Source organism: Bos javanicus, chromosome 16 (genome assembly GCF_032452875.1).
Source record: "Bos javanicus breed banteng chromosome 16, ARS-OSU_banteng_1.0, whole genome shotgun sequence".
NCBI classification, from domain to species: Eukaryota; Metazoa; Chordata; class Mammalia; order Artiodactyla; family Bovidae; genus Bos; species Bos javanicus.
The window spans coordinates 56,837,826-56,862,619 of NC_083883.1; the positions used below are offsets into that span (position 1 = coordinate 56,837,826).

A 24,794-nucleotide genomic window follows, 5' to 3' on the forward strand; every position below is an offset into this window, starting at 1 on the left:
TACCTAATAGATTCAATAGCATTCATCTTTACTCATTGTGTTGCTATAGTGAAAAGAAGAAAGTGTTAGTCAGTCAGTCGTGTCCAACTGTTTGTGACCCCATGGACTGTACCCCTCCAGGCTCTTCTGTCCATGGAATTCTCTAGGCCAGAATACTGGAGTGGGTTGCCATGCCCTTTTCCAGGGGATCTTCCCCACCCAGGGATTGAACCTGGGTCTCCCGCATGGCAGGCAGGTTCTTTACCAACTGAGCCACCAGGGAAGCCAAGATCTGTTTTTTTCTTTTTTTTTCTTTTAAAAAAAAAAAAAGGTTTTTCCAAAATGGTAATGTTAAAGAACAGAATTTTCAGAGATCTTAACAATTTAAGTAGCATCATGAAGTGGTAGCTTTACTAAAATGCCATGTCACAACCAGATACATTTTTTTTTTTTAAGTGTAACCAGGCATGTGACATATCTCAAAACTGGGAATTTGAAGAAATATTGTTGGAGAAAGAGATCTATAGAGATCACCATTAGTGGTAGTAATTAGAGTATATCCTGATCTAATTTGAGATTTTCAAAATAATTAGGCTGTTGAGTGTAGAGGTCAGTATAATCATTACTGTTTCAATAAAATTAAAATATTAATGTGCTGAAATAGCATCTCATTTGGTACCAGTGGAAAACAAAATGTTTAACCATTATTGCAAAAAGCACTAAACTTCTGTTACTGCCTGATTAGCTGGTTAATGTGTTTTCCTTTATACTTTTCAAATGCTGTTCTCTAATTTTTTGTTCAAGTTTTTTTTTTTCCTGAAAACATGCTAATTTCATGTGCTTTAGCCCTACAGAAGAGAATGTTGCCTAGCAACCACCAGAATAACTAATAAGCCTATATCTTGTAAAGACTTAAAAGACTTATTTGTCTTAAATTTATGTATTTCTTTATTGGGGTGGCTTAGACGGTAAAGAATCTGCCCGCAATGTGGGAGACCCGAGTTCAATCCTTGGGTCAGGAAGATCCTCTGGCAACCTACTCCAATATTCCTGCCTGGGAAATTCCATGGACAGAGGAGCCTGGAGGGCTACAGTCCATGGGGCTGCAAAGAGCCTGACACAACTGAGTGACTAACACTTTATTGATCATTAAAATCAAGAGGAGGTTTGTTTCACTTTGAATTTCTTCCAACTTCTGCTTTTATTGTTAATTTATAGATGTTGCCTGTTTTGTAACAAAAACAAAACATATAGTATATTTAACATGAATGTCTCTTTTCTCCCATCAACCTCTTAACATTACCCTGTGTTCATCATTTGCTTTAGTTATTCTTTTCTGATAGAATGGCCTATCAGTGATACTGCTGACTAAAGAAATGTTTTCTAATTCATTGGATATAGAATTCTACTATATTGGTTTTTAATGCTAACAAGCTAATATATTAAGTACATTAAGGTTTTAAGAAAGGGAAATGCTTAAAGATTCAGTTGAAGTGGTTGATATTACATATAGTGATTTTATTTTTGGTTATTTGACCCAGAAGTACCTCAAAAGAGTTATCTGAGCTAAGGGCTTAGAGTGGGAGGTGGTGCTGCCACATTCAGTCTCCTGTCAAACTCGTCACTTAGCCTTGGCGTGTTCACTTGTCAGAGGTTTAAGTCTTCCCACTATGGCATACAGAGCTTTGCCATTGTTACTCAGTTGCTCAGTTGTGTCTGATTCTGTTGAGACCTCATAGGCTGCAGCACACCAGTCCTCTACTGTCTCCTGGAGTTTGCTCAAGTCATGTCCATTGAATTAGTGATGCTATCCTATCATCTCATCCTTTGCTACCTTCTTCTGCTTTTGCCTTCAGTCTTTCCCAGCGTGAGGGTCTTTTCCAGTGAGTTGGCTCTTGGCATCAGGTGGCCAAAGTGTTAGAGCTTCAGCTTCAGCATCAGTCCTGCCAATGAATATTCAGGGTTGATTTCTTTTAGGATTGACTGGTTTGAACTTCTTGCAGTCCAAGGGACTCTCAAGAGTCTTCTCCTGCACCACAATTAGAAAGCATCCTTCCATTTTAGTTCACTGATTCCTAAAATATCAATGTTCACTCAATTTACCTTGATTCATGGACCTAATATTTCAGGTTCCTAGGCAATATTGTTCTTTACCACATCAGACTTTACTTTCACCGCCAATTCACTGTCAGACACATCCACAAGTGAGCATGGTTTCTACTTTGGCCCAGCCTCTTCGTTCTTTCTGGAGCTATTTCTCTGCTCTTCCCTGGTAGCATATTGGACACTTTCTGACTTGGGGGAGTCATCTTCTGATGCCATATCTTTTTTCTTTTCTATACTGTTTATGGGTTTTTGAGGCGAGAATACTCAAGTGGTTTGCCGTTCCCTTCTCCAGTGGACCATGTTTTGTCAGAATTCTCCACCATGACCTGTCCATTTTGGGTGGTCCCTCAGAGCATGGCTCATTATTTCATTAAGTTACAAAGGCTGTGATCCCCGTGATGATTTTGGTTAGCTTTCTGTGATTGTGGGTTTAGTTCTGGAGGCTGTGGGATTGTAGTTCTTGTTTCTTCTGTCTGTCCTCTAATGGATGAGAATAATAGGCTTATGCAAGCTTTCTGATGCAAGGGACTGGCTAAGGGGAAAACTGGGTCTTGCTCTGGTGGGCAGGCCATGCTCAGTAAATATTTAATCCAGTTTTCTGCTGATGGGTAGGGCTGTGGTCCCTCCCTGTTCTGCAGGAGACCCTCAAACACTCACAGATATGGCTCAGTCTCTTGGGGGGGTCACACTGATATAAATACATATCAAATAAGATGCATATGTGCCAGAGTCAAACAGTTTAGGGCAAAAAAATAATCTTTTAAGAGAGGTATGTATGAAAGAGGGACTTCCCAGGTGGCACTAGTGGTAAAGAAGCCACCTGCCAGTTCAGGAGACGTAAGAGTTGCAGGTTTGATCCCTATGTTGGGAAGATCCCCTGGAGAAGGAAATGGCAAGTCACTCCGGTATTCTTACCTGGAGAATCCCAGGGACAGAAGAGCCTGACAGACTACAGACTACTAGTCTACAGACTAGTAGACTACAGACTACTCTTTGTGACCCTATGGACTGTAGTCCATAGGGTCACAAAGAGTTGGATATGACTACAGCGACTTAGCTATGTATGAGAGAGAAAGATAGACAAAGAGAAAAACGAAGATAGAGAAGAATGGTGAGGAGAATAAGAAGTTATGGTTGAAGTTTAAAAACTCTTTGAACCTTAACATGTTAGTTTTAAGACCAGCTTACTATTTACTAAGTAAATAGTAAGTTATCAAAGGTAAGTAAGACCAGATTATTTACTTACTAAGACAGTTTTTCCAGAGGAAAAGAAAAAAAAATTACAAGATCACTAATAGTGACTAAAATAGTTAATAAAAGTAGACACTTGTTAATGCTTCAGTTCTGTTTTTCCAAGCACAGATAATGGGCGATTTCTTTTATCCTTTATAAAGTTTAATGCCAGAACTCTTTGCTTAACATGAAGTTTATTTAGCCTGCTTTATGAACCAGTTTTCTTGTAAACTCTATTTTAGGCAGCTCTCCTTTATACGTGGGAATAGAAAAGTGAAAATGGGATAGACATTTGATAACTGAAATTTACATAAAATGAGACTTGTATTTATTTTAACTCTTAATTTTAACTTATTCCCATAGCCTAGCTATTTGATATAGATGATAAAAAATAACACCCACCAATTAAAGTCACTAATTAGAGTTTTTCCCTCTTTCCCTGTTTTTGCACTCCTTGAAAGAGAAATACAAGTAGTGAAATGACAAAGAACTAGTTGGCCATTAGAAGAAGCAAAAGACATTATATACATAAATTAAAGTTGTCCACAAGCCATTAAAAAAGATTTGTATCCAGTTTTACAGTCTGACCATTTATTCAGATTTGCTTGTTTAGAAACATAATTTCAGCTAGTTAATTTTTTGTTTCACCATTATCTCAATTGTAGTTAAACATTGGTCTAAAAATATGTCATAATCTCATATTATATTGCACAATTAAAATTCTCCCTAAATGTATGCTAAGTTTAATATAAAACAACAATTCCATAGCATTTTAATATTTAAAATTTGTATTTAAGAACACACTGAGGATTTTTTTTTTTTAACTTTACAATATTGTATTAGTTTTGCCAAATATCGAAATGAATCCGCCACAGGTATACCTGTGTTCCCCATCCTGAACCCTCCTCCCTCCTCCCTCCCCATACCCTCCCTCTGGGTCGTCCCAGTGCACCAGCCCCAAGCATCCAGTATCGTGCATCGAACCTGGACTGGCGACTCGTTTCATACATGATATTATACATGTTTCAATGCCATTCTCCCAAATCTCTCCACCCTCTCCCTCTCCCACAGAGTCCATAAGACTGATCTATACATCAGTGTCTCTTTTGCTGTTCTTGTACACAGGGTTATTGTTACCATCTTTCTAAATTCCATGTATATGCGTTAGTATACTGTATTGGTGTTTTTCTTTCTGGCTTACTTCACTCTGTATAATAGGTTCCAGTTTCATCCATCTCATTAGAACTGATGCAAATGTATTCTTTTTAATGGCTGAGTAATACTCCCATTGTGTATATGTACCACAGCTTTCTTATCCATTCATCTGCTGATGGGCATCTAGGTTGCTTCCATGTCCTGGCTATTATAAACAGTGCTGCGATGAACATTGGGGTGCACGTGTCTCTTTCCCTTCTGGTTTCCTCCACACTGAGGATTTTAATACAGGATAATAAGGACAACATAATAAGGAATGTGGGCTTCCCAGATGGCACATTGGCCAATGCAGGAGACTCAGGAGAGGCGAACTTGATCCCTGGGTCAGAAAGATCCCCTGGAGTAGGAAATGGCAACCCACTCCAGTATTCTTGCCTGGAAAATTCCATGGACAGAGAAGCCTGGAGAGAGAAGAAGTCCAAGGGGTCACAGAGAGTCGGACACAACTGAGCAACTGAGCATGCATGCAATAAGGAATGCATAGCCAGACATTCTGTAAATTAATGGCTGCTTGTTTTGCCTGATTCTTTATGTATCAGGTTAACTAATAAACTACTTAACCTGGTTAAACTAGGCCTTCCTCACCTAAATATATGAAGCTTTACTTAGATCTCAGTGAACATTTAAAATAAGGAAGATGTTTTGCAGAATATGTATATCCTTAGGCCTGAAGGTGGTTGTCGTATTAGAATCAGTGACTGAAAATGAAACTTTTAGTCAGCTATGCAGGCCCTAATATTCCATCTTAACTTCCTGCTTAGTTTGAAGAGGAATTAAAGCATAAAGATTATAGCTATTTTTATGATCTCTATGATTTTAGAGAGAGAGTCTCTATGATGATACTTGCTAACACTTCTTAAGCCTGAAATGATCACTTTTTTGGAAAAAATTTTAGATGGAATATAAAAAGTAAATTCTTATCAAAATGAATAAAATTAGAATGCTTTGGGCATTGCTGCTTATGACTACTGTTAAAAAATTATCAAAAAAATTATCAATACCTTTTTATTATTTTACTGTCAGCCAATTAAGCAATTCACTGTTGCTCTTAACACAAAGAAGAAGCTAATTTTTAACGTCGTAAACACTGCCATTGACAGTTCAAAGAGTGCTGTCTCAGTTCACATGGTATTTGTTGTTGTGGCAGACTCTGAGTATGTACATCGCAGTTGTCAGTAGTTTGCCTCCAGTCTTTTCTTTTTCTTTAATTTGCAAATGCCTAGTAATAAACGTTATTAGATGCAATGAGTTTTTAGTTCATATTTTCAATATACAGTGATATAATATTAAAAACAAAATTTTAAAACATTTAATATAACATTTAAAACAAAAGAGAAGAGAAATACAGAATCTCACTTTAGAAATTTTAAAATTTCTATTTCAGGATCTCCAAGTTGAACTGTTTTTCTTCTCTGTTAAATTCATGTTATGAAGAACTTGTTGTAGGTGGAGAAAAAACAAAAAACATGAAAAAAAAACACCCAACACCCAGAGCCTTTGTAATCATGTATATCAGTTTTAATCATGGTTCTGATTTACTACTGGTAAGACCTCAAATAAACTTTTACGGCAGTGGTTTCCCCTTCTGTAAATTGGGGATAATAAAACCAGTCGAATAGTATTGCCGTTAAAACTAAAAGAAATACAAAATAGTTAAAGCACCCCCCCCACCCCTGGCACAACAACTGTTAAATGTGTGTTATTTTTCCTCTCCTTCCACCTTCACCCCTAATCAAATTCAGTTGATATCTTTGAACCGAAGTAGATTACAGGTTTATTGGTCAGTTCTAAGCTTGTGGATAAGCTGTTACTCTAAACTATTGCATAGGCTATTTCTTTTGACTCTAAGATACAAATGAATGCTGGAAAATCTTATTATAATACAATTATGAAGAAGGATTATGTATTTGCACATGATAGCCCATTGTAAGTGTTTTCTTGATCAGGTTTTAACAGATGGATATCGTTATACAACAAATGCTGTCTTTGTTCCCTGTTCTTGTCACAATTGCTCAATTTAATAAAAGGTAATTGATTAGGCTCTGTTTGCACTGTAGTCAGGAAACTGGAGAGGGAAGTTAACTGTAAGAGGTCCCCTCCCACCCCATTATCAGTCTTTTACCTCCACTAACCTGCTTCAATTATTTCTGACAGAAGGATTTGTGTAAATTACCAAATGACTCCCAAACAAAGCAACATCTAGAAAGATTAATTGTGTTGGGAAAACAGGTACAGGATTGAAGTTGTATGACACTTTTTATTTCTCCCTCCTGAATTTTTTAATTGGACAAAAAAAATAGAAATGGAGGTACTGACTGCCCTCATACACTGAGAACAGCCCCCCGCCTCATTTCTAAAGGTTATATTCCATCTTCTCCGTTTTTGACAGATGATCTTACCCCTCCAGCCTTTTCTCTTTTTTTCTTTTCTGGCCACATGGCGTGACTTGCAGAATTTCAATTCCCTGACTAGAGATTAAATCCAGGCCATAGCAGAGAAAGTGCTGAATCCTGACCGCTAGACCACCAGGGAACTCTCCATCATTTTTACTAATGTTGATAATAATAGCAACTGTCACTAATCAGATACTTTATGGAGCCTGGTGGCTTAGTAAGGACTTTTATATGCATTATCTTATTCCTCATAACATTGGTACTATTATCATTTTCTCATTTTATGGATGAGAAGACCAATAGTGAGACAGCCTGTGGAACTTGCTCATGGTCAAAAAGCTAGTATGTTGCAAAGTATTGTATCAAACCTGGGTATTTTGAATCCTGGAGTCTATGTGTTAACCATTATACTGTGCTTTCTCTAATGACCTAATGACAAAAAAAAAAAAAAAGTGGAGGCTAGAAAGACAAAAACCCTGTAGTCTGCACTATCTGCCCTTGGCCTACATACCTTGTATTCCAAATTTGTTGACCTGAGATTAGAAACCTACCACAGGCTGATTCAAAACTGCCTTTGAAACCTTATTTCCTACTGTATCTAAATATCAGTTCACCACTCTGACCAGGCTAATTTTATTTTTTCTCTTAAAAAAATTACTTTTCTTATGAAAATGAATCCATTTTTTTCCCCATGAAGACTTTCCTGTCTGCAGAAGGACTTAATTCTATTATAATCCTAATGTGACTTGACAAATACAGTGCATTGTATTGTGTGACCTGAAGTGTGTGAGTGTGAAGGAGATCCCAGCATGGAAGGAGCAATGGTGTCTGGCTCAGGCCTGATTCTCCCTGCATGTTTGCTTATTTCCCTTATCTTACTTTAGTCATGAAGCGCACGGCACGCACTTTGCAGCCAGACAGGCTGGTTTTGGAATCCTGTCAATTCCATTTCTGACTGTTGAGAACAGAGTCAAATCCCTAAACTTCTCCACACTTTAGTTACTTCATCTATAAAGCAAGGATATTTGTAGTACCTAGTTTGTTGACTTATGTGAAGATTAAATGAGAGTCTGTGTCTAGGGCAGAGTGAGTACTTGTTAAACACTAGCTATTATAGAATTTTAGGGTAAGTTGTTGTTCAGTCGCTCAGTCATGTCTGACTCTGCAACCCCATGGACTGCAGCACACCAGGCTTCCCTGTCCTTCACTATCTCCCAGAGCTTGCTCAAACTCATGTGCATTGGATCAGTGATGCCATCCAGTCATCTCGTCCTCTGTCGTCCCCTTCTCCTCCAGTCATTATTATAACTAGTTATATTTTACTATATTACAAATCTATAAGCCCATCTCATGCATGTTGTAGGCATTCTGTAAATGCTGCTGTTTTTATTTTTATTGATATAATTCACATACCATGAAATTCTTCCAGTTTTAACTGAAGAATTTTAGCCAAGTCTACGGCTTCATGCTTCAGTGTATGACCTACTACAGGGATCTGAGGGCTCATTTGGAAGGGAGTTATCCAGGTTGGGTCACCAGCCCTACAGGAAGAACTTGAGACAAATGAACACTTGAATGAAAAGGAGCTTACAGTTCATTGTTCCCTAAACCTACCTTCTGACCTTGTGAAAAAAAGGAATCTGAAACATACTCCGTGTGGAATGGTTTGATTTAGTGGTCAGTAAAACTTTTAAAAAGTTACTCAAATGCTTTAGAAATTAAGGTGAAGGTATTTGTAATTACAATTCAGTTGTATATTCTGCTCAAAATGAGACAAGATGCAGCATTACTTGTATTCCTGGATTGTGTTTGAAACCATCTTCACTGAGGGTGATATTAATAGCAAATAGCAGTGAATGCTTTCAGTTCAGTTCAGTCACTCAGTCGTGCCCAACTCTTTGCAACCCCATGGACTGCAGCACACCAGGCTTCCCTGTCCCATCACCAACTCCTGGAACTTACTCAAACTCATGTCCATCGAGTTGGTGATGCCATCCAACCATCTCATCCTCCATCGTCCCCTTCTCCTCCTGCCTTCAGTCTTTCCCAGCATCATGGTCTCTTCTAATGAGTCAGTTCTTCGCATCAGGTGGCCAAAGTATTGGAGTTTCAGCTTCAGCATCAGTCCTTCCAATGAATATTCAGGACTGATTTCCTTTAGGGTTGACTGGTTATATCTCCTTGCAGTCCAAGGGACTCTCAAGAGTCTTCTCCAACACCACAGTTCAAAAGCATCAATTCTTCGGCACTCAGCTTTCTTTATAGTCCAACTACTTTCATGCATTGGAGAAGGAAATAGCAACCCACTCCAATGTTCTTGCCTGGAGAATCCCAGGGACAGGGGAGCCTGGTGGGGTGCCGTCTATGGGGTCGCACAGAGTTGGACACGACTGAAGTGACTTAGCAGCAGCAGCAGCACATCCATACATTACTGGGAAAACCATAGCTTTGACTATGTGGACCTTTGTTGGCAAAGAAATGTCTCTGTTTTTTAATATGCTGTCTAGGTTGGTCATAGCTTTTCTTCCAAGGAGCAAGTGTCTTTTAATTTCATGGCTGCAATCACCATCTGCAGTGATTTTGGAGCCCCAAAGAATAAAAGTCTGCCACTGTTTCTGCTGTTTCCTCATTTATTTGCCATAAAGTGATGGGACTGGATGCCATGATCTTAGTTTTCTGAATGCTGAGTTTTAAGCCAATTTTTTCACTCTCCTCTTGCATCAAGAGGCTCTTTAATTCTTCTTCGCTTTCTGCTATAAGTGTGGTGTCACCTGCATATCTGAGGTTATTGGTTATTTCTCCTGGCAATCTTGATTCCAGCCCAGCATTTTTCATGATGTACTCTACATATAAGTTAAATAAGCAGAGTGACAATATACAGCCTTGACGTACTTCTTTCCAGATTTGGAACCAATCTGTTGTTCCATGTCCCATTCTAACTGTTGCTTCTTGACCTGTGTACAGATTTCTCAGGAGGCAGGTCAGGTGGTCTGGTATTCCTGTCTCTTTAAGAATTTTCCATAGTTTGTTGTGATCCACACAGTCAAAGGCTTTGGCGTAGTCAATAAAGCAGATGTTTTTCTGGAACTCTTTTACTTTTTTGATGATCCAGAGGATGTTGGCAATTTGATCTCTGGTTCCTCAGCCTTTTCTCAATCCAGCTTGAACATCTGGAAGTTCATGGTTCACATACTGTTGAAGCCTGGCTTGGAGAATTTTGAGCATTACTTTACTAGTGTGCTACTTTGCTAGCATTGCTTTGCTAGTGTGCTGCTTTGCTAGCCTTATTTTTCTAGTGTGCTACTTTGCTACAATTACCACACAATTGCACTCATGTAATTGCACTAGCAAAGTAGTGGTCAAAATCTCCAAGCCAGGCTTCAACAGTGAATGCTTAGGAGCACTTGAAATTATTATTTTTGGTTAGGTAAAATTTAAGTGAATATGTTAAGAAACAAAATTCAAGTGAGTAAATTTTAAAGATCTCACTGGCTTTATTCAACAATTCACGCATGGGAAGCAGCCAGTCTAGGAGATAGAATGGCGCTCTGAGGAGTTGTACTTTTATAGGCACGACGGAGCAGAACCCAGAAAGTTATACTAGACAAAAAAGTGGAGTGGTTACTGCAAGATCACTTTCCCTTAGGGGAAAGTCACCTGGTCTGCCAGGCAGATCACCTAACTTGTGCTGATCAGGTGCTTCCTGGTTTAAGATTTCATTTCTGGGAGAGTAGAAACTGTAGCAGTCTTTGGTGACATGGGGTTTTAGCATAAGGGACTCCATGTTGGACCTGTTTTGTTTTTAATAGTTAGCTGTGGGTTTTCGAGTTACAAATATGGTAGAAAGCTGACTTGTTAAAACTTGTAGCTACTCTTTCATAGTCTGGAATGTACCTCACCATCATTCTTTGCAGTGAGATGCAAATGAAGAAGTAAGACACCCAGTATAACAGTTAAGCAAGTATTTGTGTCCCACTGGTTTTTGTTTTCTTAGTTTAACTCTAGGGATTTTTTTTTTTTTAAATAATCTGTGTTTTCTGAGGTTTTGAATTTGCCTAGCAATTACTGGCAAAGATAAGAAAGATAATGAGCTCAATGGTTGGAATTTGACACAAGAATAATGGTTTTCTTTATTTACATTTGCATGATTTTGAAAAGAACCACGATTTCTTTTATTTATCTTCTACTTCTTGTTCTTTTCCCTTTGCAAAACTCAGTATGTTACTGGACTATTCTGAAATCCAAAATCTTCTAAAAAGTTTTCTTCTATTGATACTTCTATGGTTTCTCTCTCATTTTATCTCTTCTTCCTCCACTGAGAGCACTTAGGTTTTAGTAATGTGCACTCCTACATGTAAAGAGAAACCTTGGAATATTGCTTTTCTGTGATTAAGAAAGGGTAGAATTTTGTCTTTCTTAGAGTTCTTTACCTCTGTGTCAATACCATGAACATTTGCGACAGTCCGTTAAAACTGAGTTGTGTATACTCCATGAATATTTATATTGAATTGAACCTATTATATTATTAATTGAATCTATAAAGATGTTTATAGATTCTATAAACATAGAATCTATATTCAGTTTAGTTCAGTTCAGTCGCTCAGTCGTGTCCGACTCTTTGCGACCCCATGAATTGCAGCACGCCAAGCCTCCCTGTCCATCACCAACTCCTGGAGTTCACCCAAACCCACGTCCATCGAGTTGGTAATGCCATCCAGCCATCTCATCCTCTGTCGTTCCCTTCTCCTCCTGCTCCCAATCCCTCCCAGCATTGGAGTCTTTTCCAATGAGTCAACTCTTCGCATGAGGTGGCCAAAGTACTGGAGTTTCAGCTTTAGCATCATTCCTTCCAAAGAAATCCCAGGGCTGATCTCCTTCAGAATGGACTGGTTGGATCTCCTTGCAGTCCAAGGGACTCTCAAGAGTCTTCTCCAACACCACAGTTCAAAAGCATCAATTTTTCAGCGCTCAGCCTTCTCTCATATCCATACATGACCACAGAAAAAACCATAGCCTTGACTAGACGATATTACTGAAATCTATATTACTGAATGATTAGACGAACCCCTGGGGAAGAAAAAAACGGTCTCTACCAGGCTTTGTCAGTACGTGGTGGAGGCACAGGAGACCTTTCTGTCCTCCAGGCCATATTTTTGTCCTGGTGGTTTTGTCTTCTATCTTATCCTGATTTTATGGCTGTTGTGATGAGAATGTTCAACAGGTAGAACCTGAGGCATGGGAGAAAGGGTCTTTAAAGCCACTCTTGTAAGGTGAGAGAATTTTTTAATGATGTGTGTTCATTTTTTAAATGTATTTATTTGCTGCTTTGATGGTGGATAACAAAATACTGCTCCCATAATTAAACTACTTTACTTTGCTGCATTTGGGGAGAACACAGAAATAAAAAATGTTCACATCTTATTCAGGCTTCTCTTGATTTTTGTTTTGGCTTTTACTAAATTTGTCTCTTGAGAATAGATGTTCTCTGAAGGCCAGGAATGGTTTATTAGACTCACACTCATTTAGTATGACCCAGTTATATTTTTGTTAAATAGGAATAATCCCAGAAAAATGGCCATTGGAACAAAATCAGCTAACAGAGTAAAATCTGTAAAAAAATTTTAAAACAGCATTCAAAAATCATTGGAGATATTTATTAATACTTGTTTTTTTTTTTTATCTTAATGAGATCTAGAAGCCTTTTGAAAATTATTTTATAGCCAGTTTGGCTTCTGAATAGAAAGACTATAAAGAGTAACTAATAAAAAGTGAAGCAACTGTCACCAAATCTTTTAAAAGCAAAAGAGTTGATATTAGAAAATCCAATTTAGGGTACAAAGTAGACAGCATTTGTTGACACATTATAACAACCGTGGGGGGTACTTTCCTAACATTTGGGATTAATGTTACCCTTTGTGTTTCATTCTGATAGAGATTAAAAAGGTATTCTCACCTTCAAATCCTCCAATAAGCCTATTTACTGGAGCAGAAAAGGACACACTGCTTTTGACTCTGAGCACACTGAGCATACAGGAAAACCTCTCATCTACTCCATCCCTCTCAATTTACATGACCACGAGGAAATTGAAACCTTGGGAGGTTAAGCGACTTGCCCTGGGACAGGCAGCTAGCTCGTTCCTGCTGGAACTGGAGCTCCTATATTGGTTACCACGAATGCTTTATTTTCTGCTGCTCACTTAATACACAATCGTCTCCTGGTAAATTTTAGCAGCAACTGGTGCTGTCGGCAGTACACTCCTTGATCGCAGGTAATCCCCCCCACCCCATACCTTTCTTTCAGTGGAGCTGAGTGGTGTGAAGTCAGTGACTGCAGAAGCTCAGGTGGGAACCATCCGGGGAGATCCGTGGGTCTCAACTCACTGGGGAAAGGCAGATGAGTCAGAAAGATGTCTTGCAAGGCAGTGAAGTACTGTATGTAAACATGACTGTGTACAGTGACTCCTGAAGTCTGAAAGGGGGGTAATAGCTGTTTATTTCTGAGACTGGAGGAAAGAATCTTTAGGAAAAGAGGAAAAGGTAGTATAAAGACAGTTTTTTAAAAAATAGATCATTGGTTTGCTAAAAATTTTTTTTAATTGAAGGATAATTGCTTTACAGAATTTTGGTTTCTGGCAAACATCAACATGAATCAGCCATAGAAGTATGCTTTTTTGGTGGGGACCACAGATATACATTTAACCGTATGAAAAAAGGACATTTAAATTTTTGTTTCCCAGACTGTAAAATCTGGAGGAACATTTAAGGGTGACAGAAAATGAAGGATACATACAAAACTGTACAGAACCCTTGCTCTAGAAAGCGTATGCAGCATGGCTATTGGAGAAGACCTCTTGGATTGAGGCACAAACTGTTACGGATAATTCTAAGGCACTCTGGCTAATTAGAACAGTATTTTGAAGATAATAAATCAGGAGCTTTGTAAAAATACCTAATTGTTTACCTAATAACCCACGTGGAGCTCTAAAAGGACTTAATTGTTTGAAGTGGTTAGCTTTTTCGTCATTTTAAAACCGTCTTTACAGCCTTTGATTATGTTTCTAAAAGTGTTTTGCACTCTTATAGCCCCAATGGCTTAACGGTTTTATGACTTTATAACACAGTACCTAAAACGATTTAATACTGTTTTCCCTGGTCCTTTCTTTTTTTTTTCCTTGGTTATGAGTGTTCTTAACCAAGAAGATTACCTATTGTTAAACCGAATGTGTTCTCCCAGGCTGCACAGGCAACTGCTCAAATGCAGTCATAATTCTTGTTTGCCCCTGGGCGGTTGCCAGCAGGGAATAAGGCATTATGGGAAGTGGTTTCTTTACCTTCCACAACAGGTGTCTTTGTCAGCGCACCTGATTCAGATACCATTGTGGAAGCACTGAGTCACTGGAGCCAAGGAAAATATGAAAGCCAGAGGAATTGCTTTCACAGCTAGAAAGTGGTCCTGCGAGATAAATCGGAAGCTTTCTGGTGCTAGTGAATGCACGAAGGGAGTCACAGTATCTTTTCAAGTACTTCTGAAAAGATAAAAAGGAATTAAAAAGGTATGAACTGCCTGACGCTTTAGAATACCTCATCTCCTGATGATCATTTAATCTTTACCTGGTTAGTCAGTGTTGAGTGTGGGAAGAATTTTTAAGAAAAATAATGCTTTAAAAGGCACAACTGCCTTGTAGGGGGAAAAAAAATGAAGTGAAAATGCTTTACCAGCTCCAGCATGGGTCAAACACAGTTTGAAGCTGTTTTAATCTTGAGGATTTATTTAAAGCATTGCATTTTCTGTTTAAATAAGCCTATTAGTCTTGCTTCTGTTTCCTGGCAGTAAGGTGTTTTAGCCCTTCTGTGTGTGTGAGAGTGTGTGTGTGCGTGTGTGTTTTGTGTACGTGTGTTTTGTGTGACTGTGTTTGTAATCCGGAATGCTATGGTAGCTGCAAAACTCTTCTAATCACATTTAAATAGAACAGGGTACTATTTAAGTAATCATATTCATCTAGGTGGAAATACTTTTGAAAGACAAGGAAAAATAGGCACTAGAAATTTCATTCCAAGTCTTGTTTTCTGAAAAACAAGCAAACTAAATAACATAATACTGCTATGGGTAATTAGGACTGAACATTGTATTTGATTAAAGATAAACATTCCCAGTTGATTTCTGATTCTAACAAATATTTCTCATAGTATTGCACTGTCATACTCTAGAAAAAGCAGAGAAGATAATAGCTTAATTAGAAATACTGGCAAAACAACTTCGGGAGGGGCTTTATCTGCCCTCCTCCCTTTTTATTTGCTTAATACTTTCCCCATGGAATTAGCCTACATTATATTTCCTGGTGATTTAGGCAACCTTGTAATGATAATTTGGACAGTTTTCACATTTTTCATCAGGGCACATTGAGGTTCATTTACTGTCTTCAGCTTTACTTAAAAAGACGCTTCTCATAGCTGAGGCACCAATAGTTCATTACTATCTGCTGATTTGGGTAATTAAAAGAAATCTCTAAGCTTAAAAGTAGACAAAGAGAACTTTTATCATGGGAGAATAATAATCAGTTTAGAAATGACAACCTTGTGTTGTTTTCAGAATAACAGTGGAAAACTAAATTCTCTCAAAATCAAGAATTCTGTTTAAAATATTTGTTGCTTTTTTAGTGGGAGAAGAGGAAATGGTTATTAACTGATAGTGCAGTCTGTTTCATTTTTATATTTTGGTACTTTTTGTTTTTAACAGAAATACTCAGAGGGGAAAAGGAACCTTTTTTTGTTTTTCACACTTCTTGAGATAATTTTTAATTACACCAAGAATTCGATAAACTCTGAAAAATTAAATGTTGCCATCTATTTATTTTCTGTGAACGTGAAAAAAATAAGCAGTAAGAAAATCTACATCTTCTCCAAGAAGACAAATCTTGATATAAGTAATACTGAAGTAAGAAGATAAACTTAAAAAAAATTCTAATTATCAAGAACATAACATCAATTTTTGTGGTTTTGGGTTTCCTTTTTTTCATTTTTGCTCTAGGATATTTCCAGTTAGGAGACTTTTTTGAAGTTTAAAGAAGATTTCCAAAAACTAAATTTTCCAGCTTCTCTGTTAAGAATGCAGAAGGTGTTTATAGTATATACTTCCTCCGTAGATAAGAGACCTCGCTCAGTTTTCTACTGGGGGTGAATTGCTAGACAAGCCTATGATAGCAGCTGCTTTTTTTTTTCCCCTCCTCTGGATTTTTGACACTCCACCCCCTCAAACTCAGGTGGGTGTGTGCACTGGCACCAAGCTGCAATAGGATTTTCCCCTGGATAGTCTGGTCTGGAGCTGGGACAGCAGCTGCTGCTGTGGGAAGACCAGCTGGCAAGATGATGGAAGAAATCTCCATTATGGTAGCCTATGACGCCCATGTTTTCAGCCAGCTGCACGACGAAGACTTCCTCACTAGTCTGGTGGCCATCAGCAAGCCCAGGTCTATGGTAGGTGGGGCCTTGCACATTCCTCTGGGGCTGTTATTTCTTTTCTAATATGATAGTTGTACTCGTGTAGCAGTTGAGGCATAACTTCCTGGGAATTAAAAAGAAGTATTGCTGTTGGCATTGTTACAGCTGCACCAAGGTCTACAGGTTTTCATGGTTTTATTTATAAAACTAAACACTGTTATACCTTAGTAGTACTTTTCAAGTATCCCAGGAGTAAAACTTAGGTTAATGGTTTCTTATGTAGTGAGGTTGAAAGAAGTTTTATAGTGCCAAACATAATATTCTCTCATGTGTTTGCCTTGTATGTACATATATGGTTATTAGGAGAGGGATACCTACATTTACACATATATAATTGAGTATTTCTGAAGTGGAACATTTTTACCAGTGGGCCATAATAGAGACATTAAGAATTGAGCTATCTAAAAATCAAATAACTTTTGGAGTCTTTACATTATTACTAGGAACTATTATAAGTATAATTTTAGTTAGGATTTAAATTTGTAATTTTTTTTTTAAACTATTCTCCAAGAGTCTTAGTTTGCATGTCCTGGTGTAATAGAAAAACAAAGTCCTTGCAAATGTTTGTTGTTTCTTCTCTGTAGATGTCATCCTTAGTCATTGATACATATCTTTTAAACATACTTTCCTGACTGTTGTCATAGTGACCTCTTCTATTCAGTAGTACTCATCATAAGCAACAGAATGAGCAAGTATAATAACGATTATCTTACTAGTTGTTTTTGTTTGTCACTAAGTTGTGTCTGACTCTTGTGACCCCATGGACTATAGCCCGCCAGGCTCCTCTGTCCATAGGATTTCCCAGGCAGAAATACTGGAGTGGGTTGCCATTTCCTCCTCCGGGGGTCTCCCTACACAGGGATCGAACCCATGTCTCCTGTGTCTCCTGGTTTGCAGGTGGATTCTTTTACCATTGAACCACCATCTTTCTAGTATGAAACTATAATTCTCTAAGACATAGGAACCTTAATGCAATGTGGCAATTTCTTCAAAGAATATATTGTAATAATAAAAAAAAAAGGTGGAAGGGGAATTCATAGGTTAATTTTCAAAGACTTAAGGGTAGTATCAGCTTGATGCAGTATACGGACCTTGTTTCGGTGTACTGATGACACCATAATAAAATCTGTAAGGTAATCAGGGAAAATTTGACCACTAATTAGATAGTTAGTAATATTGGGAAATACTCAATTTTGTGTGTGAAGTAATATTTTGATTGTGTTTAAAGTGATTTAGAGGGATGTATGGAGATAGTTAATGATGATAAACAAGATAAGGTAAGGATAGTTAATGTCTGCAAAGATTCAGAGTGGTCCAATAGAGAGGTTGGTGATGTGGGTAAAACTAAATGAATAGGTGTTGATAATTGAAACAGAAAAGTAGTACATAGGAATTCATTATACTTTCTCCTCTCGTAAATGTTTTATAGCTACAGTTTAAAAGAATCAGCTAGACCAAAAAAGCAAAACAAATACAAAACCATAATATACTTTGTAAAGTGTTCATTAGTAAAGAAATATCCAGCCTATTACATTCTTTTCCTGTTTAATATACATAATTTCTATTTTTATAATTAAATATATTATATGGAGATTATTGCCAATCCTTAGTTAACCATAAATATGTATATGTACCAAGTCAGGATAGGTTAATTCACAGTTGTGAATAATCTTTAAGCTTCATTTTAGCCATTAATTTAAAAATAATCCATCATGAACACTTATCCAAAAAATTCAGAATTCTGTTTCGCTTTTTTCTAATGGTCCTATCAAGGTCCTTTTAAGGGATCTGACCTGAGTCTTCAAAAATGTGTAGGAATTTTCCAGGCTAAAGGGGAGAAGAACAAAAACAAAGATGTAAAGTAACCCAGTGTAGACAGAAGATTCAGAAGAGGTAGCTAGTGACCAGGTCATGGGGAGCCACATGTGCTCAATAAATTCAAGACATCTGGGGTGTGTGCTTATACACGTACAGAGAGGAAGAGAGAAAATGAATAAATGAGTGAATATTGATGTGCTTACCAGGAAACACTCTTCCATATTCTGCATATTGATATATATTAGGCCTTGATGCAATTCCAGCTCCCCCAAAGGGGATTTAGCCCATGGAAAATCTCAGAGGCATGATAAAGACACAAAATATAGCTCTATACACTGAACGTTTAAATAGTATAAATGTCAGGATGTTAATTACAGAACGTTCTAGAGATTCTTAGTTCTCTTTATTGGGTTTGAAATTTGAAAGAGTTTATTTACTGGTATCATCTTTTGGAGGTGATAGTTTGGTTTTAGTTTGTCTGGGAAAGTTATACTAAAATTGTGGTAAGATAAAATATTTATCATTTGCTTTTGATTCCATATTGAGTTTTCTTCTTTGTCCGAGATGAACCCTTTAAAAAATTGTATGAAAGAAATAAATACTCAGATTTTCCACAGTATAAAATAAATTGCTTCTCAATGTGATTTATTACAGCACTGTAAAGCAAATTATAGTCTTGCTAACATATAAAATCCCCTGAGTTTAAGTTGACTATTATAAGGGTATTTAGAAACTTTCCTAGTACAGGATTAATTAATATATTTCTGTAATTGGACTTTGTTTCATAATGAGAGTTATCTTGATTTCTTAAATGGTAGTAATGCCGTTAGGTACAGTGGTTTTCATGTGGACACTGAATCTTTTCTTGTTCATAAGTAACTCTGTGGCTTTTGTGACATCTTTGATGGAGACACATAGTGAAAAATACATCTCATGACATTGTACACACAAGACTGAAAGAAAATTTGACTAAACCATACTTACTGTTGCTACATGTGATGTATTCAGTTTTTTTTTTCTACTCTGTTATATATATGGCTGCATCCTGTTGATTTTTTAAAAATGAATGATAATGAAGAAAATGACAGATCCCTTTATATAGGCCCTTTTGATAAAACAGATAAGAAAAAAGGATAAGGAAGTCAAGCATAATCTCGCTTATCATCCAGATCATTCATACATACACAACATAAGGTTATGCAGATCAATACTGTATTTGCTAAGATAAGCTAAACAAAAGCCTAGAACTTGTAAATTACAGCATAAATAAGTTGGTATGTAAGGTGAAAATTCAGTCTAATCAAAATGACTCAGAAGCATTGAGAAAGCTGCCTCATTGGACACAGTATTCTTGCCTTTCCTTAAATCCAACAGCTTACTTTTCCTCTTGTTGTTCATTGGCTGAAATTAACTCTTTCATTTTGAGACAAAATTGTACCCATTTCCTCATCTTCCTCTTACTGCAAGGTGCTCACACAAGGAATAATAACAACCGAAGGAGAGAGACTCTAAAGTTTTCCTCAGTCAGGGCCTTCTGTCTCCTAGTGGAATCACTGGAGTTCCTCTCTCCACGTCCACCATTTCTAATTATCTTTATACCTGACTAGTGTAAATAAAGGAAAAAGATCACATCTGTTACATTTGTTATGCATTCCAGAAGGAAGCTTTGAATATGTATTTAAATTCAGAATGTATGATTTAATGTTTAAACATGAGTAAAAATTACCAATGCATACTCTGTCAAGCTTGAATATTTCAGGTTAAATGTTAACTTATGTTCTGATGAATTATTTCAACTTTTTAATCTATAACAAAGGGAACGTTGCTTTAGCCAGTATGTAATATTGTAAACATTTTGGGATTACTGCAATATGCTGGGTATGAATAGAATATCCTTTACCCAAAGATCTCATAATAAAGTAAAAGAGACAAGCAAAATCAATATTTATGGGGATGATATTTACTGTTATAGGATAGAATGAAGTGGAGAATAGTTATTCAGTGGAGGCAGAATTCCAAAGGGGATGGAAGCAATTAACTGAAGCTTTAAGGCTGATAAGGTGTTTGCCAGCGAGTGGAAAGTAGTAGGGCCTTTCTGAGCAGGGTGAAAACAGCTTGTGCAAAGGCCAAGGGATTAACTGTTTCAGAGGCTTTAAGGTTATAAGGTTCCCAGTTCAAGTTTTACATCTGCTGCTTACTGGCAAATTACTTAGTTTCTCTAAGCATCTGAATGAGGGATATAGTAGCATTACATTACTTGGTTATTTCAAGGATTAAATGAAAGCACTTAGCAGTGAAAGCTCTAATCGTCTCCCCTTGTAACTGCCTGAAGAAAGCCTGAAGGCTAAGTATGGTGAGTAGATGAGGCGTCACAGGGATGTGCAAGAAAGCGTTGTTGTTGTTTAGTTGATAAGTTGTGTCCGACTCTTTGCGACCCCGTGGACTATAGCCTGCCAGGTTCCTCTGTCCATGAGTTTTCCCAGGCAAGAATATTGGAGTGGGTCACCATTTCCTTCTCCAGGGGATCTTCCTGACTCTTGGATTGAACCCACATCTCCTGCATTGGCAGGCAATTCTTTACCACTGAGCCACTAGGAAGGCCCATGGAAGAAGGCAAGGGGTAGACAAATGTACTAGTTGGGTTGCCCTAGTGAATTGCTTTGTTTGGTAGGGGGTCACTATCAGGATATCAGTCTTACAGAAAACTTGAAGTCTATTGCCATGAAGATGGTATAGAGCAGTGGTCCCCAACCTTTCTGGCACCAGGGACCGGTTTTATGAGACAGGGTGTAGGGGATGGTTTGGGAGTGGTTCAAGTGCATTGCATTTACTGTGTACTTCATTTCTGTTATTATTACATCAGCTCCACCTCAGATCAAGCTTTAGATCCCAGAGGCTGGGGACCCCTGCTGTAGAAGAGCTTAGGTTTGAGCCTCAGGGTGGTGAGAAGGCAATGTGGCATTAATTGGAGGGATTTATATGGGTGAGACCATCTGTTGAGTAGATGTATCGATTATTGCAGGAATGGGCAGTAACAGATTGACAGGCGCCACATTGCCCATGGAAAAAAATTTTAAAGGTCATTACAGCAGGTTAAAAGAATTGACAGGAGTCTGGACTTCTTGACATTTTGGCAGCAACAGTGTAAATAAATAAATTCGCTCAGGCACAAGGCTCAGTTCTTGTCGTGGATAAGTATAGTAGAATTACTTAGGAGGCAGCACCAGCTGATCTATTCAAGAAGAGTAAATGACTGAGATAAATTGTAAATTACTGTCATGTAAACTTTCCACCTTATAAAATTAAAACTGGAAAGAGTGTTACTATGTCAGTTTGAATAGGAAAGTTGGATATCAAGACATGTAATGGAGAAAAGATGGCCCATTTTGGCTTTATCGTGTTCCACATCTAGAAATTCTAGATCACAGCATCACTGTAAGAGACTTGGTTGTTTGGTGGTTTGTCCATTAACAAAGGCTTTTTACCCAGACTAACACATGTTTATACTCGATTAGCACTGGATATAATATTCTTAACAGACACATACCAACATAGCAGTACTGCGCCAGGTAAAGAAGGGAGGTCTTCAGGGAGCTACAGTTTCTCTGTTGTATAACTGAGAGATGAGGGGGAGCTTTCTGAAATGACTTCCTCCTTACCAGGTTGGCATATAAATTTCATCTCACATGCCAAATTAAAAAGAAAAAACTCAGAGCAATTCCTTGTGCCAGAGATGGAGAAAACAATGAAATTAGTAGTTATTTCTCAGTCTTCATTCTGTATACAAAAATATTGATTAGAATAAAGCCATATTTTTTAATGTTATTATCTGAATACTTTACATTCTGATTGTTATTTCAATGAACGTATTTTGGTAGTACTTCATCAACTTCAGTTTAGCAAGGAAGCCATTTCCTCCCTCATTTGGTTTATCAGTTTTGATATAAGCTGAGATTCTTACAGTTGCAAGTAATAAAATCTTGAGCTGTCTTAAACAAGAAGCAGAATTTATCATGTGGGCACCAGGGGATATTCCTTTAAACACAAGAGCAGGAGTTCAGCATAGCCAGTAGTGGCAAACATTTTCCATTATCTCTTTCCATCTAATGAGCTTGTCTCTTTGCATCTATTTTGTCTCTTTCCCCAAGTTTCATTTCATTCCCTTGACAGAATATAGTCGCCATACAGCATTCAGATTTATAGTTCTGTCATTTGCAGAGTTAAGTTGTTACCCATGAATCACAACTCTACATTCTTCAGAGAGAATCTGAGTGACAGGGGAGGTAACATAGTCTAGAGTTGAGCCCAGGAGCCAGAGTGTCTGGGTCAAACCCCACTTCTTCACCAATTAGCTCATTTACTTGGGGCAGGTTACTTGACCTCTCTGAGTTTCCTTTCTCTCATCTGTGAATTGAAAGTATGTTAGAGGCACCTTATAGGAAGTTAATACATTAAAGCATTTAAGAATACCCAGGACCTAGTAAGAGGTATATGTGTATGTGAAAGTGAAAGTGAAGTCGCTGAGTCATGTCAACTCTTTGCTACCCCTGGTGGACTGTAGCCCACCAGGTTCCTCTGTCTGTGGGATTTTCCAGGCAAGAATACTGGAGCGGGTTGCCATTTCCTTCTCCAGGGGATCTTCCCAAGCCAGGGATCGAACCCAGGTCTCTCCCGCATTGCGGGCAGATGCTTTAACCTCTGAGCCACCAGGGAAGTATGTGTATGGTGCTGCTGCTAAATCGCTTCAGTCGTGTCCGACTCTGTGCGACCCCAGAGACGGCAGCCCACCAGGCTCCCCCGTCCCTGGGATTCTCCAGGCAAGAACACTGGAGTAGGTTGCTGTTTCCTTCTCCAATGCATGAAAGTGAAAAAATAAAGTGAAGTCGCTCAGTCGTATCCGACTCCTAGCGACCCCATGGACTGCAGCCCACCAGGCCACTCCGTCCATGGGATTTTCCAGGCAAGAGTACTGGAGTGGGGTGCCATTGCCTTCTCCGGAAGTATGTGTATAGATTAATATAATTCCAAACTGATTCTCCTTTACACAGTCTTGAAATAAGAGATTAACATTTAGCAGGACTTTATAAATTCACTTTCTAAAGCTCACTTAGGTTGTTTTGCTATTAAATATGAAATGATTGAACCAGTTGCTATGACAGTCGTTAGAGCTCTTCTGCATTGAATCCTGTTTCAGAAGTTGAGAAGTTATCTTCTATACTTGATTCTGGGAGTGAGGTTGATTTGTGAGTTAACTCAAAATATCTTTTTTGGAGGTGTTTTAGGAGCAACTGACATGAAACATATAATACCTAAAGTTTTTGTTTTGTAAAATCATAGCTTGTCCACAATGACTGAAAAATAATATTCTAGTTTTTTATCTGTTTTAGCACCCATATTTGCATTCAGTTTAATATTTAATAAAAAATATTCATTGATCTACTCCTGTGTGCTGTGCTGTATTTTTGGCCCTGGGAATCTAGGTGTGACGTAGATAATAGAAAGACCTATATCAATTGCAAATCTTATATTATTTGGAGAGGTAAGACACAAATATTAGCTAATAATAACACTTGTCAGCCAGTGATAAGTATTATGCAGAGACTTGAAATGGAATAATGTAATTAAATTGTTTAATTGGAGGCTTTATGTTGGGTAATCAGTGAGTGCCTCACTGGTGTCATTTGAGATCTGAATGCCATCCAAGGGAAAATAAGGAAAAAAAGAGTGGCTTAGGCAGAGGAAACCTCTGAGAAAAAGCCCCAAAGTGGTACAGAGCTTGATATGTTAACAAATACTACAGTAGATTATTGCCTACATTCATAATTTTAATTTCAGAGGTTAGTATCAGATGTTCAGAAAAATATAGATATTTTTCCATCTAAGGTCAAGGATATTGTATTCTGTCCACAATTTCCTAACATAACATTTTTTTAAAAAATTGTTTTTTTAGGCCCCCCTGCACTGCATGTGCCATCTTAGTTCCCTGACGGGATCGAGTCCATGGCCCCTACAGTGGAAATGCGGCATCTTAACCACTGCACTGCCATGGAAGTCCCCACTAACATAACATTTAACTTACATTTTCTGAGACATAAAGGCTTTAGGTAACTTTTCCTTTCCTTATGACTGCCTCGGAGAAATTTGACTGTGCCTGGCAGTTTCTCTCTTCTCCTCCTCTGTTGTTCAGTTGCTCAGTCATGTCCAACTCTTTGTGACCCCATGGATTACAGCATGCCAGGCTTTTCTGTCCTTCACTATCTCCCAGAGTTTGCTCAAATTCACGTCCATTGAGTCGATGATGCCACCCAACCATCTCATCTTCTGTCGCCCCTGTTCTCCTCCTGCCCTCAATCTTTCCAAGCTTATGGGTCTTTTCCAACGAGCCTGCTCTTAAAAATACTTGTGAAACTTATGTGATTGTTTGACTAGTCTCTTACTAACCCATAACCTCCATGAGAACAGGGCTATGTCTGTTTTTGTTTACCACTATATCTCTAGCTCAGCCTTGTGCCTGGTGCTTTATATGCTCTCTGTACATATTTAATCAATAGT

General features: G+C 38.0%; 1 protein-coding gene, 1 non-coding gene and 1 pseudogene across 9 annotated transcripts in view; 2 read left to right on the forward strand and 1 right to left on the reverse strand.

The window, feature by feature from the left end:
* Window positions 1–24,794, forward strand: part of RABGAP1L (RAB GTPase activating protein 1 like) — a 741,235-nt gene that overhangs the window by 630,115 nt on the left and 86,326 nt on the right. The window contains exons 1-2 of one of the 8 annotated variants that reach the window (XM_061381709.1): window positions 5,741–13,195; window positions 15,664–16,400. The exons of 4 other annotated variants lie outside the window; for them this stretch is intronic. In XM_061381709.1, coding sequence (XP_061237693.1) covers window positions 16,290–16,400 — 111 coding nt within the window. In that variant the 5' untranslated portion in view covers window positions 5,741–13,195; window positions 15,664–16,289. Of the gene's footprint in view, window positions 1–5,740; window positions 13,196–13,814; window positions 14,480–15,663; window positions 16,401–24,794 lie in introns of those variants that run through there. 3 more of the 8 variants (XM_061381710.1, XM_061381707.1, XM_061381708.1) reach the window with 3 other exon arrangements.
* TRNAG-GCC (transfer RNA glycine (anticodon GCC)) lies at window positions 191–262 on the reverse strand. Its single transcript has one exon. It is a non-coding gene; the product is annotated as a tRNA-Gly (tRNA).
* LOC133228258 (replication protein A 32 kDa subunit-like) overlaps window positions 17,669–24,794 on the forward strand; it is a 51,702-nt pseudogene continuing 44,576 nt past the window's right edge.